At 39.6% G+C, this 17,643-nt stretch overlaps 1 protein-coding gene across 1 annotated transcript; it reads left to right on the top strand.

The window, feature by feature from the left end:
- Window positions 1-2,415: 2,415 nt before the first annotated feature.
- Window positions 2,416-17,231, top strand: LOC121573726 (relaxin receptor 1-like). The gene is made up of 10 exons (XM_041885920.2): window positions 2,416-2,484; window positions 2,743-2,814; window positions 12,442-12,513; window positions 12,605-12,676; window positions 13,491-13,562; window positions 13,657-13,728; window positions 14,388-14,617; window positions 14,769-15,179; window positions 15,684-15,896; window positions 16,033-17,231. The coding sequence occupies exons 1-10, from the start codon at window positions 2,465-2,467 to the stop codon at window positions 16,227-16,229; spliced, it is 1,431 nt and encodes a 476-aa protein (XP_041741854.1). The 5' UTR covers window positions 2,416-2,464; the 3' UTR covers window positions 16,230-17,231.
- Window positions 17,232-17,643: the final 412 nt, after the last annotated feature.

Raw genomic sequence — 17,643 nt, 5'->3', positions numbered from 1 at the left:
CCCTACATCACACTTCATGAAAACGTATTGAAAGTTATGTAGTATGTAGTACTGTAGAATGTGTATGTGGGCCAACAATTTGTGTTGAGCTCCTTGAGAACAAAACATTTTGGGAAATAAAAGAGAACCAGTCAATGACTAATTTACTGACTAATTTACTGGCGCATCCTTGAGAAGTGTAAATACATTCAGATTGAGATACTGTAGTCTTTCTCCGCTATTCAAACCTAAGACATGTGAAGCGCCCAGGTCTAGTAGACATAAATCAGATGATGCCCGGCTGGTCTGTAATTAAAGGAAGACATGAAAGCCCTTCATCCTCCTCCGTCAGGATTCGCACAGAGGACAGGGCATCCTGGAGATTATATACCAGTCACTCTGACAGCTAGCCTTGGATAGTTGACAGCAAAATCAACTACTCCTACTTTCCACTTGTCACAGCTATTTTCACATCCAGCTTAATGTTAGTGGGAAAAGGCTTGTAAGTAAGCATTTCACGGATAAGTCTACACCTGTTGTATTCAGCAATTGACAAATAAAACATGATTTGATTTAGTGTCTCTCCTCTGTATTCCTGAGGGTCCCAGGGTGTTATCGGTGTCAGTGCTCTGTCCTAATACACTCAGATAGAATTTGCATGAGGAACAGATGGATGTGTTACCCTACCCTACCTCATTCCATATTACTTGCAAGCAGTGGAATGTTCAAAGTGAAGCAGTAAGATCTGCAATTACAACTGTCCCTTTGTCAATATTGTTTTATTTACTATATGTTGTCCCATATTAAATATGAATATCTGGCTTTTCATCTTAAATGTACCTCCTCATTCCCTTTGATGTGTGTTTTTCCCTCCCTGTAAAACTGGCCTGCTGTGATAAGATTTCTCAGTCAGAATCGGATTACATCGTTGAAGGCTGGCATTTTTGGAGACCTGTGGAACCTGGAGTGGCTGTAAGTGAACTGGTGTGGAGGATGTTTTCAGTTACCTTAAAGACACCTTCATTAGGAAATGCTTCAGTGCCTTTTTTTTTCTTCTTTTTTTTCACCTTTATTTAACCAGGTAAGCCAGTTGAGAACAAGTTCTCATTTACAACTGCGAACTGGCCAAGATAAAGCAAAGCAGTGCGATAAAAACAACAACACAGAGTTACATATGGGGTAAAAAAACATAAAGTCAAAAAATACAACAGAAAATATATATACAGTGTGTGCAAATGTAGCAAGTTATGGAGGTAAGGCAATAAATAGGCTATAGTGCAAAATAATTACAATTAGTATTAACACTGGAATGCTAGATGTGCAAGAGATTATGTGCAAATAGAGATACTGGGGTGCAAAAGAGCAAAATAAATAACAATATAGGGATGAGGTAGTTGGGTGGGCTAATTTCAGATGCGCTGTGAGATCCTCAGTGGGATTCATGAGATTGGTAGACAGTATTTATCTAATTGATACAAAAACACCTGTTTATATTGTTGGAAAATGTGCTGCACTGGGCAGTTGTTTTCAGTGACCTTAAAGGGATAGTTAGAGATTTTGGCAATAGGCCCTTTTTCATACTTACCCAGAATCAGATGAACTCATGGATACCATTGTTGTCTCTGCATGCAGTTTGAAGAAAGTTAGAGGTAGTTTCTGGAGTGATTGCTAACTAGCATTAGCGCAATGACTGGAAGTCTATGGGATCAGCTAGCTGATTGCGCTAACGCTAGTTGATCCCATAGATTGCTAGTTAGCAATCGCTCCAGAAACTACCTCCAACTTCCGTCAAACTGCACACAGAGATATATAAATGGTATCTATGAGTTCATCTGACTCTGGGTAGTAGAAAAAAGGTTTGGCTTAATTGCCAAAATCTTGAACTATCCCTTTAAAGCCACCTTCATTCTCTGCCTCAGAGAATGCCTCAGTACCTTGTTTGTGCTGCACTATTTTCCCAAGAAATCAATGAGCATAAGGTATAATACAGTGTGACATTTATGGTGTAGCTAACAATCCTCATGTGTGATACATGATGGGATGATATCAAGGCCTATGTACTAATGCCCCCTAAGACTGTTCTTTGACAACAATAATTACAGCTCACGTATAGCTCCAGAAGCTCTCTATTCATTTTGTCTAATGTGACGGATGTGAAACTCGTGATAATTACATGATCAAAGTCAACAAACATAGATGTAAAGGGTGGAGTGTGACACATAAATGGATCTATTTCCCTCTGTTCCCTCTGGGTGTAGGATTCTTGATGAAAATAGAATCGCATCTCTGAGACAGAAATCGTTTGAGGGGCTGATATCTTTATTTTTCCTGTAAGTATCATGCCACTGTGCTTATCACTTTAAGATCTCATGAGATATGCATCATCATTTAACCAACATGCTCTTTAAATGTAATTTAATTTGGCTGCAGGTCTTTGTTGAACAATTCCCTAGAATCCATCCCCAAGAAATCTGTCTGCCTGGAAATGCCTAGATTAAACTGGCTGTGAGTAACAACAGAATAACATCTAACCCACTATGATGGATAATATATGTTGTTGTATTTGACAACTCTTAATCATATTTCCTCATAACCATGTTTATTATTTATGACTGTTTGTCATAATCACTCTGCAACAGTATCTGTTTTCAGAAACGTATCATTTTCTCGTCAAAACACTACCTTGAGTATTTACCAACTACCAGATACTGATACTGATATCATGAATTAATGCCATTCTGGTCTGACACATCTTTTTCACAGAGAACTGGAAGGGAACAGGATTTCATCTTTGTGGGTTTCCAGCTTTCAAAACTGCACCACTCTAACAGTACTGTGAGTTTTGTTTAATTAAAAATATATATTTTCCTCAACTCATTTACAAAATTTTGTAATCTTTGTACCAAATCCAATTACATAGAATGTCTTTACTGTCATTAATTTATTTTACAACAATTACATCTTCACTAGAGAGATGAATGTAATGATATGATTTATATTTCAAATTAAATTCTGCCCTACCCTAAGGAGAAATGTCCTACCGTAAAACCCACACTGGTAAGTGGTGCTAATGCTAAAGCTATGTACTTCAGTCTGGAGCCTCTGCACTACTGCAGCTGATAATGATAATTCAGTCTGAGGGAGAGAGACCACTGGAGCCCACACACATTACATTGGCAGTTTCTATCACTAGTGATTGCCTCTAGGGCCATGTGTGATGCTGAGAGTAATCAGTACAGTCAGGGAAGAAAAATTCTGAAATGCGTGGGGTGTATTAAAGCTTAGACACACCGGTAGGATTGCCAAACGTTTGCCTGCCTAAAGTACTTAACACCTCTGAACAGAGTGTCGGCAGTCAATCTGTTTTGTGTTCACACAGCAAAGACCTTGGAAGTCGTCAGCCACTCAGCCTTAAAATAGCATTGCTTGACAATGCATATCTGTGCGTATTGCTTATGGTCTAGATTCGAAGCTATCTGCGCTAATGTTGGTATTTTGTAGAAATCCCTTGTTGATACTAGCCAGATGGCTACAGCTAGATAACTACTTCGCAAGATGATGAATAAACAATTGAATGAACTCTCATAATCACATACAGCCAGCGCCAGCCCATAGCCAAATGTTTAGCTAGCTAGCTAACGTTAGCATATTCGCTAGCTCGCACAAAATAGCTAGCTGGCTAGCTAAGGACACTGCACTAACTCGGCAGCTAACACAGGCAGCTGTTTCATGGAAACTTGGAGGAAGTATTTAGTGTTGTGTGCATTGCGTCTGTGCACTTAGCTAGCTACCATCCCATAGCCTACATTGCATATGAAGTGTGACTAGCTCATCCAATGGATGTATGAAGAAAATGCCCTATTTGTACCACAAAGAAAATTGTTGGCTTCCCAACGTTGGGATTCTTGCCCTCTGATTGGCTCAAAGTCTAGTTGTTGGCCACTGACGAGCATAGAGCTCGCAAGGTTGTAGTCCTAAATCCTGGAAACAAGTTACCTGTGGTTTGTCAAAGATTATGGATATACTGACATCATACATGTCTCTCCGCACTAAAAATGAAAGTCGTTGTCCACAAAGCGGCACAGCGGGCTGTCTAGCTCCCGCCTATCCATTCTTTGAATTGGTGGATACATCTCATTATTGTAATCCTTTTTTCAATATTCGATGAGGGTTGTTGACGTCAAACGCCTGTATTCAATGGAGAGAGATGCTATGCTACTAGCCTTATGCCATGAATATGTATAGCCATCTTGAGACAACTCCAATATAAAGTATTTTTTCTCAAAGTTGGCGGGATGTCACGTGTCTTACAAATATTTTTTATTTGATTTATTTTACCTTTATTTAACTAGGCAAGTCAGTTAAGAACAAATTCTTATTTACAATGACGGCTTACACCGGCCAAACCTGGACGACGCTGGGCCAATTGTGCGCCGCCCTATGGGACTCCCAATCACGGCCGGTTGTGATACAGCATGGAATCAAACCAGGGGGTCTGTAGTGACGCCTCAAGCACTGAGATGCAGTGCCTTAGACCACTGCGCCACTCGGGAGCCCATATCAGTACACTCATAACAACTTAAGCGTTATGAAACTTCTTTTTGATCAAATAAATCTCATGTAGCAAATAAGCCATTAATGTTTTTTTAAATTTATTTTCTTTATTTTTTATTTTTTAGGGGGTAGATCAGCTTTAATACTTCAGATAGATTGTAACTTCCACCAATGTAATTGTCTGCATCACTTCCAATCCAACCATATGTTTTTTTTCTCGCAAATATATACAGTGAAGAAAAAAAGTATTTGATCCCCTGCTGATTTTGTACGTTTGCCCACTGACAAAGAAATGATCAGTCTATAATTTTAATGGTAGGTTTATTTGAACAGTGAGAGACAGAATAACAACAAAAAAATCCAGAAAAACGCATGTAAAAAATGTTATAAATTGATTTGCATTTTAATGAGGGAAATAAGTATTTGACCCCATCTCAATCAGAAAGATTTCTGGCTCCCATGTGTCTTTTATACAGGTAACGAGCTGAGATTAGGAGCACACTCTTAAAGGGAGTGCTCCTAATCTCAGTTTGTTACCTGTATAAAATACACCTGTCCACAGAAGCAATCAATCAATCAGATTCCAAACTCTCCACCATGGCCAAGACCAAAGAGCTCTCCAAGGATGTCAGGGACAAGATTGTAGACCTACACAAGGCTGGAATGGGCTACAAGACCATCGCCAAGCAGCTTGGTGAGAAGGTGACAACAGTTGGTGCGATTATTCGCAAATGGAAGAAACACAAAATAACTGTCAATCTCCCTCGGCCTGGGGCTCCATGCAAGATCTCACCTCGTGGAGTTGCAATGATCATGAGAACAGTGAGGAATCAGCCCAGAACTACATGGGAGGATCTTGTCAATGATCTCAAGGCAGCTGGGACCATATTCACCAAGAAAACAATTGGTAACACACTACGCCATGAAGGACTGAAATGCTGCAGCGCCCGCAAGGTCCCCCTGCTCAAGAAAGCACATATACAGGGCCGTCTGAAGTTTGCCAATGAACATCTGAATGATTCAGAGGAGAACTGGGTGAAAGTGTTGTGGTCAGATGAGACCAAAATCGAGCTCTTTGGCATCAACTCAACTCGCCGTGTTTGGAGGAGGAGGAATGCTGCCTATGACCCCAAGAACACCATCCCCACCGTCAAACATGGAGGTGGAAACATTATGCTTTGGGGGTGTTCTCCACCAAGTACTAAGTCATGTTTTGCAGAGGGGTCAAATACTTATTTCCCTCATTAAATTGCAAATCAATTTATAACATTTTTGACATGCATTTTTCTGGATTTTTGTTGTTGTTATTCTGTCTCTCACTGTTAAAAAAAAACCTACCATTAAAATTATAGACTGATCATGTCTTTGTCAGTGGGCAAACGTGCAAAATCAGCAGGGGATCAAATACTTTTTTCCCTCACTGTAAATAACATTCTATTGGTAGCAAGAATTTTGTATAATAATTTAAAGTTTTGAATCCGGCGTCGTTTTGCGTATCAATTCATAAACACTATGCCATGGAATCGGTACGTCAAAAATCTCTTCCCAACTATTTTGCAATCTATATGGGACGGCTGTCAATCCTTTGGTCCTTAAATGAAACTGGTATACTTTTTTATTTATCACAATTTTCTTTAACCAATTATATTCTTTAATGCAAGGCTGGCAGACAAGTTCCTTACTTTTTCCCCCTTCCACTTTCCTTTTCCATTTTTGTGGTAATGCTGCAATTATTTGGTTGTAATTTTGTGTAGAGCAGACATTTCCATATGTTTTTGTTAGCTGCATGTGCGACATAACTCCACCAGTCCTACCGATAATATAATTTACGAAGATTATACCTTTTGTAAACATTTTGTCAAAAGAAATAGGTTTTTTATCAATTAATATATTTGAGTTTAACCACAATATTTGTTGCATTATTTGTTCTGTCGTTTCTGAAGGATTAAATTGAAATTGCAACCAACTTTCTATGGCTTGTTTTAGAAATAGTGATATTTGGGAGATTATTTCCTTTTCAAATAATTTAAAGTGAGAGGTTGTAATCTGAATAAAGGGAAAAATGCTATTCTTGAACATTGGGTGAGACAATCTTACTAATTTGCTAGAGAACCAGTTCGGATTTAAGTATAACTTTTGTATGACTGAAGCTTTTAGTGATAGGTCTAATGCTTTAATATTTAATAATTTCTGTCCTCCGAATTCATATTCATTATATAAATAGGCCCATTTAATTTTGTCTGGCTTGCCGTTCCAAATAAAATGGAATATTTTTTTCTCATATAATTTAAAAAACTGTTTGCTAGGCGTAGGCAAGACCATAAGCAAATAGGTAAATGGGGATAATACTAAAGAGTTAATCAGGGTGATTTTTCCACAAATTGACAGGTATTTACCTTTTCATGGTAGCAAGATCTTATCTATTTTTGCTAACTTTCTATTAAAATGTATTGGAGTGAGATCATTTATTTCATTTGGGATATGTATTCTGAGTATATCCACATCACCATCAGACCATTTTATTGGTAAACTACATGGTAATGTAAAAATTGTATTTTTTAGTGATCCAATACGTAATATAGTACATTTATCATAATTTGGTTGTAATCCAGAGAGGTTAGAAAACGTATCTAGATCCTCTATGAGGCTGTGTTGGGATTCAAGTTATGGATTTAAAAGAAAACATGAATCATCAGCGTACAATGACACCTTTGTTTTTAAGCCCTGGATTTCTAATCCCTTGATATTATTGTTGGATCTGATTTTAATAGCTAACATCTCGATGGCAATAATAAATAGATATGCCGATAGTGGACAACCTTGTTTCACTCCTCTTGACAGTTTAAAACTTTCTGATAAATAGCCATTATTTACTATTTTACACCTAGGGTTACTATACATGATTTTAACCCAATTTATAAGAGATTGTCCACAATTGAAATGCTCCAGGCTTTTATATATAAACCCCAGTCGTACTTTATCAAATGCCTTTTCGAAGTCTGCTAATATAGTAGGCCTGGTTTCCCAGATTTTTTATAGTGTTCTATTGTTTCCAGTACTTGCCTTATATTATCTCCAATGTATCTTCCATGTAAAAAACCTGTCTGATTAGAATGAATAATGTCCGACAATACCTTTTTAATTCTATGCGCTATACATTTTGCTAGAATTTTTGCAGTGTAACCGGCCTCCAATTTTTTTAATGGACTGGATCTTTATATTTTCCACTTGTATCCTGTTTCAGTAATAATGAAATCAGACCTTCTTCTTGAGTGTCTGATAATCTACCATTTACATAGGAGTGGTTAAAACATGCTAATAACTGTCCTCTGAGTATATCAAAAAAGGTTTGGTATACCTCGACTGGTATGCCATCCAACCCTGGAGTTTTCCCAGACTTAAAGTCTTTAATTGCATCCAGAAGTTCCTCCTTTGTAATTTCACCTTCACATGAGTCTTTCTGTATGGCTGTTAATTTTACATTATCAATAGAAAAAAATCTCTACAATTTGCTTCAGTTAGAGGAGATGGAGGCGATTGAAACGAAAACATATGCTTAATGTTATTAATGTTTTTGTTGACCATACAAAACGTCCTTGTTTGGTGGGCCAAACAAAGAAAGATCTCCACCTGCTGGAGCGAGACAGATTTTCCGCTGAGTTGGGTCTCTCTCTTCCTCTTCCTCTCTGGGTTCGTTCAGCCATCATTATGGGGGGAAAAATGAATGGCTAAAGAATAGGGTTTTGGAATAAACGCCGAAAACAAGGTCTGAGGTTAACACAGTCTGAGGTTAACACGTTTTGTTCTATGAGATAATAGCAGTCAGTTAACATTACCTTTATAATTTATGAAGCTTTTATGTGCTTTTATAAATGATAAAAATTCTTCCAAATTCACAAAAAGTGATGTAAGCTAATGAAGATTATCTCATAGAACAAAACATTTAAGATCTCCTGAACCTGTGTTTACCACATACCTTATTTTCAGCTTTTATCTAAAAACCCTACAAAAACTCCATTCATTTTCTCCCTAGGTGTCACGAATTCCGCCGAGTCTGCTCCTCCTCCTTGTTCGGGCAGGCTTCGGCATTCGTCGTCCCCGGAGTACTAGCTACTACCGCTTGATGTTCTCTATGTTTGTTTGGTTTTGTCTTGTTGGTGCACCTGTTTCGTCTTATGTATTGATTATGTCACCTATAAGTTTCCTTTGGTTTTGTTTGCAGTTGTGTGTTGTTGTCCGCCTGTCCGTTGGTGTACATTGTATTTTGTTGTTAGTGTATTTACGCACTGTTTGCGTAATCGCTCGCCTCCTGTGTTCGAGGCCCGTTATTTTTGCATTGTCGTGGTGAACTAGTAAAGTCGTTTTGACTGAGCTTCTGTGTCCTGCGCCTGACTCCTACACCGCATCCACATCAGCTTTGTGACACTAGGCTTTGTTTAATGAACCATGGCGGAGTTAGTGCCTACAAAAAGACGCCTTTACTATTTCTCTCCATTGCGATTCTACAAGTGGAATCGGGTTTGCCACTACCGGGTCGGCACGCAGCAGGTACCGCTTTTGTTCTAGCAAGAGAAGGAACAGCCTCCCACTGTGATAGGTACCTATCGTGAGTCTATCGGCAGTGAGATTCTTGGTGTGTTTCATGCTTTAGCTCTCTCAATTGAAGGTGATGGTGGAGTCAATGTGGGGTCGAGAATCTGGAAATACTCTGGTAGACTCTTTGGGTGTTTCTCAATATGCATACTATCATGCTCCACACTCTCATGCTCCGAGTGTATTCTCCGAGGACGTTCTCTTGAGTACGTTCTTGTGAGGACCAGGTTGTGGAGAACGCATAAAACATTACATTTGAGAAGCACTCGCACTCCCGCCACTATATTACCTCACGCTGCACCTCCCCATTCACTGAACCTTCTTCCAACCAGGACAATGGCAACAGAGACAAAACAAGATATACACAAAACAAATGTTTTACTTTATAACTATCAGCTAGCTATATGTGAATTGTATTAATGTAGCTAACCAGATAGTTGAACAGGCAAAAATGACCTAAAACTAATGGGTAGATGTCAATTATTTTTGGGTAGCTAGCTCTCTGACAATTCTTGATGGCTTTCTGGCTAGCTAACTGTAGTAGCTAGCCAGTTAGCCCTATTGACTTACTATGGGTTTGCGATTTACGCAAACTTCAGTGGGCATTGTAGGCAGGTAAACATGCCAAAATTAACACAGCATATACAGTGCATACGGAAAGTATTCAGACCCCTTCACGTTTTCCAAATGTTATTATGTTACCGCCTTATTCTAAAATGGATTAAATAAAACATTTTCCTCATCAATCTACACACAATACCCCATAATGACAAAGTGAAAACAGGTTTTTTGTATTAAAAATAAAAAACAGATACCTTATTTACATAAGTATTCAGACCCTTTGCTATGAGACTCGAAATTGAGCTCAGGTGCATCCAGTTTCCATTGATTATCCTTGAGATGTTTCTACAACTTGATTGGAGTCCACCTGTGGTAAATTCAATTGATTGGACATGATTTGGAAAGGCACACACCTGTCTATATAAGGTCCCACAGTGGACAGTGCATGTCAGAGCAAAAACCAAGCCATGTGGTCGAAGGAATTGTCCGTAGAGCTCCAAGACAGGATTGTGTCGAGGTACAGATCTGGGGAAGGGTACCAAAACATTTCTGCTGCATTGAAGACCCCCAAGAACACAGTGGCTTCCATCATTCTTAAATTGAAGAAGTTTGGAACCACCAAGACTCTTTCTAGAGCTGGCCGCCCGGCCAAACTGAGCAATCAGGGGAGAAGGGCCTTGGTCAGGGAGGTGACCAAGAACCCTATGGTCACTGACAGAGCTCCAGAGTTCCTCTGTGGAGATCGGAGAACCTTCCAGAAGGACAACCATCTCTGCAGCACTCCACCAATCAAACCTTTATGGTAGAGTGTCCAGACGGAAGCCACTCCTCACATGACAGCCTGCTTGGAGTTTGCCAAAGGCACCTAAAGGACTCTCAGACCATGAGAATCAAGATGCTCTGGTCTGATGAAACCAAGATTGAACACTCTGGCCTGAATGCCAAGCGTCACGTCTGGAGGAAATCAGCACCGCTCATCACCTGGCCAATACCATCCCTACGGTGAAGCATGGTGGTGGCAGCATCATGTTGTTGCGGGGATGTTTTTCAGCGGCAGGGACTGTGAGACTAGTCAGGATCGAGGAAAAGATGAACGGAGCAAAGTACCGAGAGATCCTTGATGAAAACCTGCTCCAGAGCACTCAGGACCTCAGACTGGGGAAAAGGTTCACCTTCCAACAGGACAATGACCCTAAGCACACAGCCAAGACAACGCAGGGGTGGCTTCGGGACAAATCTCTGAATGTCCTTGAGTGGCCCAGCCAGAGCCCATCTTGAACCCGAATGAACATCTCTGGAGAGACCTGAAAATAGTTGTGCAGCGACGCTCCCCATCCAACATGACAGAGCTTGAGAGGATCTGCAGAGAAGAATGGAAGGAACTCCCCAAATACAGGTGTGCCAAGCTTGTAGTGTCATACCGAAGAAGACTCAAGGCCGTAATTGCTGCCAAAGGTGCTTCAGCAAAGTACTGAGTAAAGGGTCAGAATACTTATGTAAATGTGATATTTCAGTTTTATTGTAATTTTTTTGCATTTGCAAACATTTCAAAAAATATGTTTTTGCTTCGTCATTATGGGCTATTGTGTGTAGATGTAATCAATTTTAGAATAAGGCTGTAACGTAACACAATGTGGAAAAAGTGAAGGGGTCTGAAGACATTTCGAATGCACTGTATTTATTAACATATCAAGTAAAAAATATTGTTGTCAGGCAACATATAAGATGTGAATAGGCAACATTTATTTCCGAAGTCGGAGTGCATTTTCTCTCGCTTCAGCTCAAATAATGTCCGGCAGTGAAAAAAAAATATTTGCATAATTTTTTAAGTGGTTGCATCATATTTCTGTGCATACTTTCCGTTAAGCTTGCATCCATGCATGCTTAAAAATATGTACACACGGAGTACGCATTCGAGAAGTGCCCATGCTCCAATTTGCATGCTCGGAGCACAGTAGTATGCATTTTGAGAAACACCCTTTGACTTATCTAAACCTGAGTGCTAAATATAGCATGTATCCTGTGATGTCAGCTTAATGCCTCGATCACACCGACAGTGTCATTGCATTTCTGTACACCAGAAGTACATTAATTTCCAATGGAACACTGCCTTTGCCTTGCAGCATTGCATTGCAGAGGAAGTTTACAGTGCATCCTGTGTGGTGCATTCATTGGATTTATCGAACATATGCATCAAATTATATGCGTAGAAGGCTTGATGGAAATGGTAGCAGAAGGTGAATGTTGAACTTCTGCTGCGCACATATCCAGATGATGCTGCATACCATTTTGCGCAAACGCTGTAGGTCTGATCGAGGTGTAAGCATTTGCTGGCCGAGAGTACTTAGCACCTCTGAATGGAATTTGCAGAGTCCGCACCGATTTTCCATCAGGTATCAGGTGAAAAATGTGGGTGGCCCCTAAAACACAGTGGCTGAACCAGCAGATGAATGCTTGACCACTTGATCCACGTTCGATGTGCGATTATTGAGGCAGGGCTGGATTTCCTTTGGTGAGGGATGAGTAAAATCAATAAATCAAATAGAGTTTGATAGGTATTAGTGGGAGAAAATAATTTGTTTTGCTTTTATATAAATAGTACCTAATTTCTTAAGGATATACCTACTATCAAATTAAACTCTAAATAAAATCTAACAAACAGTGTATGTAAATTACTATTCAAGTCATGTAACTGGTCTAGTAGGGACTGTTCTTGAATAACAATTACTACTTATAGGGACATTTATTTTGCAGGGCTCTTCGAAAGAACAGAATACAAACCATTGAGGAGGGAATCTTTTTTGGAATGCCAAACCTGATAGACCTGTGAGTTAACTTTACTTAACACAACATGATATGGGTCAAATAATGCTGTAGAATGTATTTCATTGTTGAAATTATTATTTTGTCATTCCAGGGACGTATCTGTAAACAAAATTGAGGAGTTCTCCTCAACTATGTTTAGAAATCTTCAAAACCTAAAACAGTTGTGAGTATATCCAATTTCTATTTGAATCCTATCCCTAATATACACTGAGTATACCAAACATTAGGAACACCTTCCAAATATTGAGTTGCAACCCCTGCTTTTGCCCTCCGAACAGCCTCAATTTGTCGGTGCATGGACTCTACAAGGTGTCGAAAGCGTTCCACAGCGATGCTGGCCCATGTTGACTCCAATGCTTCCCACAGTTGTGTCAAGTGCCTTGCTCAAGGGCACATCAGCAGGTTTTTCACCTAGTAATCTCAGGGATTTGAACCAGCAACATTTCAGTTACTGGCCCAAAGCGCTTAACCACTAGGCTACCTGCCAAGCCTTCCAAAGGCACTTCAATCTTTTGTCTTTCCCATTCACTCTCTTAATGGCACACATAATCCATGTCTCTATTGTCTCAAGGCTTAGAAATCCTTCTTTAACCTGTCTCCTCCCCTTCATCTACACTGATTGAAGTAGATTTAACAAGTGACATCAATAAGGGATCATAGCTTTCATCTGGATTCACCTGGTCAGTTTATGTCATAGAAAGAGCAGTGTTCTTAATGTTTTGTATACTCAGTGTATATACTATTTTGAAAGATGTTCTTGTTACTTACAATGGATTTACTGAATGCGTTTGATCCACTTTGTACGATCAAGTAGGAGAAATACTAACTTTATATTGTTGAGTTGCAGTTTATTAACTGCGCTGCTCAAAGAGTCTTCCATCAACCTGGCCTTGAGGCCATGTTGACCACAGAGACAGGGGCGATAAATCAAAGTGATATAACCTGCCCTGTATTGATGTTTCCCCCTCTTCTCTCAGGAACATCTCAAATAACCCTCTAACTCATATCTATGATGATCAGTTTGACATGTTTGTCAATTTGCAGTCTCTGTAAGTAATAGTTTTTATTTTATACAGTACTTATGTGACATGGTCTACTAGCTTTAGGGAATTGGAGAAAGAGTAATGTTTTTGCTCCCCTCAGGAGTATAGAGGAGGTTGAGATACCAAACATCAGTATTCAGATGTTTCGCTCTCTTAGCAACTTGTCCCATATGTGAGTATATATTCTGTCTTCATTTATTATTCTTATGTCATCAACATTTTATTTCATACTGTATAAACGGTAAGGCACTAAGCCTGTAGAAGCTGCTAATTGGGATTTAATTCATTTAATAGTTTGTTAGAAGCTTACTGTACATGGTAAAAACTCGGGATAAATATAGTATGCGTAAATGTCTAAACATTCGTTGCCAATTACCTACCAACAAGTAATGAATTCATGGCTTCTCATGCATGCATAATACAGGACTGTTTATAAGTGTTTGATAAGCTACTTACAAACAGTGGACCAACGACTAATTAGCAGCTTATACAGGCTTAATTAGGCCATTATACAATAAATGGACTCCTAAAATAAGCAGCTGTGTTGCTTGGTGTACAGTAAGGTGTTGTTACTACAAATAATGTTTAATCAACAATAATGTTTAGTCAGCACAGGTCAGGTCCACACTGCATATAAAGCACCAAAGCCTAGTTAGAGGGCAGTTAAGCACTCTGTATAACTGTATCCATTTGTTAGCTAATCTCTCTTCTCTGACAAAGCACATTATAATACCCTAAAAAAATTGTTAACTGTTAACTTCAGAAGTAAGTTTGTAAATTCATTCAAAGGTGATTAATTGTGATATTTTTAAATATTTTTTCTTGACCCAGTTATTTTAAGAAATTTGAATACTGTGGCTACTCTCCTAATGTGCGAAGTTGCAAGCCAAACACTGACGGGATTTCAACATTTGAGAATCTTCTTGCGAACATCATCCTTCGTGTTTTTGTGTGGGTGGTGGCCTTCATCATCTGCTTTGGCAACGTCTTTGTGATCTGCTTGAGGTCTTGCATTGCATCTGAAAACCACCACCACACCATGGCCATCATATCACTGTGCTGTGAGTAGACTACCTCAACACAATGAGGGCAGCAATCACTTCTCATTACCTTGTACTTAGCTAACTCATTATTTATTGAGATTCGTAAAACTCCTCTCATAACAAACTATACATACTAACTAAGATCCCTGAAATCCATCCTATCTGTTAGGTGCTGACTGCCTGATGGGAGTCTACCTGTTCTTCATCGGTGCGTTTGACATCAAATACTGTGGAGAGTACAACAGACATGCCCAGCTGTGGATGGAGAGCCTGCAGTGCCAGTTGATTGGCTGTCTGGCCATGCTGTCCACTGAGGTGTCAGTCATGCTTCTGACCTACATGACTCTGGAGAAGTACCTGTGCATTGTGTTCCCCTTCCACAACTACAGAGCCGGACGTAAACAGACGCTCTGCTACCTCATCTTCATCTGGGTCCTGGGTTTCATTATTGCCGTCATTCCCTTATGGGACAAGCAGACATTTGGGAATTACTACGGCAGGAATGGAGTGTGTTTTCCACTTCACTCAGACGAGATGGAGAAACCAGGGGCCCGATGCTACTCCACTGGAATATTTCTGGGTAAGAGGAACATCCCTCTGAGCACGCTGAAAATACATCTTTTTGGTTGAAAATATGTCCTTTTGGTTGAAAATGTATTGTGCTCACTGGGATAGGAATCAGCCCTGATGGTGGTGAATCAACAAAATAATGAGGATAATATGAGATGAGGATGGAATTCCACAGGCCTTGGATTGTGTTTCATGTATTTCCCTGGGTGGACATGAGACTGCCATGAAAAAAAGGGTTTATCATCTCATCATCATCATCTTAGATCTCAGCTAGACTTTTCTCTCACAGCGATAAGGACTTCTTATATACCAATTAGTTCTACTCAATTCTAATCCGTTCCAATCAGTTCAAATCTCCATGAGAAAAGAAAGATCACGAATTTCAGCAAGTTTTGCAATACCTTTACACTGATTATGGTTTTACCAACATAATTTGGTTTTATTCAATGCATATGTCAGGACGGGTACATTGTAAAGTGTAATGAAAGCATGTTTTTCACATTTTGTCCTTCAGGGTTGAATCTCTTTGCATTCATCATGATCGTCTTCTCCTACACCAGCATGTTTTACTCTGTACAGAAAACAGCTAAGACAGCAAGACAGTCTGTCTACAACAAGGAGGTCTCTATAGCCAAGAGGTTTTTCTTCATCGTTTTCACAGATGCCATGTGTTGGACACCTATATTCATCCTAAAGATCCTCTCTCTTTTACGAGTGGAAATAGCAGGTAAACCAGATACATGTGGTTACATGATTACTACTATTAAATTGCAATCATTATGTTTAATCTTTGTGAACTCCTCGTCCTCTTCCTCCGGCTCCTCCTCCACCCCATCATCCTCCTCTTTCTCCCTGTCCTCCAGGAACAATCGTTCTATGGGTGGTGATCTTCATCCTGCCCATCAATAGTGCTTTAAACCCCATCCTGTACACCATCACTGCCAGCTCCTTCCAGGAGAAACTCAAACTCTGCCTGAAGGCCAAGTGCAAACAGGCTGGGCTCAGGGAAACGTCCCAAAAAGTATCTGAAGTCTACCAGAACCCCAGTGCTCCCCCTTAATGAAAAGGACCCTCTCAGTCAGGGAGCTGGCCAACCGTCTTCCTGGAGAGCTACTGCCTGGGTATGCCGGCTTTTGTTCCAGCCCTTCTGGAACACACCTGATTCAAAACATCAAGATCTGGCTGAGCATCTGATTAGTAGGATCAGTGTGTTTGAGCAGGGCTTGAGCAAAGCCTGCATACTGAGTAGCTCTCCAGGAGGAGGGTTGGCTACCCATGTTCTTATTTATTTGATAGGGGTGAGATGTATTCTTGTAATCATTCTTTACCAGCAAGAGAACACATTTTCTGGGAACCAATTTATTAACAAATGTTTTGTGTGAATACGTAAAGTACAGTTATTGTAAACACAGATGTGCAGAATCACCAATTATTTTGCCTACCCAATTGATATTGCACAAATTGTATTGTATAAATGTATAATAAAAAATGTTACAAAAAATATTGAAAACATATATGGAATTGAAAAGGTGTAAATGAGTGACGTGTTTTGGGTTTTAGGGTGTGACATTTGGTTAGGTTTGGTATATTTGACATTCAGATGCAATGTTACTACTTGCTTCTCAAGCGCAACTGTGACAAGAAGGTAAACAAGAAAACAATTGAAAACGAATTATGATGGTGAAAAAGGGCCGGGGGATTTTGGGAGAGAAACTACACATTTCACTAAGCCAGAACTCAAAATAGCATTCATTCGTTTTTCAATATTTAAATGTTTATTGATTTTCTACTCTGTTTTACAGTAAGAGCAGTATAATACAAATAGGTAGTAAATGAAGAGTAAATAGTAATAGATGAGACAACTAAGATAAACACATTGTTGTGGGCTAAAATGCAAGTTATTTACAACTGCTTCATTGAGTACAATACAATGGCCTGTTATGTTACAAAAAGTATTAACTCAAAACTACCCTGTAGTTTACAGAAATGTAATACTTGTGTGTTTATGGCTATTACTTCCCCACAATTGTTAAAATTATGTTAAACGCATTAGTTATTCAATGGAAGTGTGACACTCTGGCTCCACGGACCTTGATATTTGAGCCAGGGTTGTTTAGTTTCATTGTTTGGGTGTATTTCTATGTTGGGGATTTCTGGTTGTGCATTTTTTTGTGTTGTGGGTTATTGTTTCTTTGTTGCTGTTAGTAGTATTCAGTATAGAACTTCACGGATCGTCATTTGTTGTTTTCTTCGTGGTTGCTTTAAGTTAATAAAGTCATCATGTTCACTCGCAACGCTGCGCATTGGTCTCCTCCTTCAGACGATCGTGACAGAATAACCCACCAAAAAAGGACCAAGCAGCGCGTCCAGGAGCAAAGGGTCCTTGGGCACAACCGGAGGAACATCATCGCCCTCGTGAAGAGCTGGAGGCAGCTGCAGCCGAGAGGAGGTGGTCTGAGGAGGAATATCACCGC

This window comes from Coregonus clupeaformis, chromosome 9 (genome assembly GCF_020615455.1).
Source record: "Coregonus clupeaformis isolate EN_2021a chromosome 9, ASM2061545v1, whole genome shotgun sequence".
In the NCBI taxonomy this organism is placed as follows: Eukaryota; Metazoa; Chordata; class Actinopteri; order Salmoniformes; family Salmonidae; genus Coregonus; species Coregonus clupeaformis.
The sequence above is the reverse complement of the archived record's forward strand: the minus strand, read 5'-3'. Positions and strand labels throughout refer to the sequence as shown.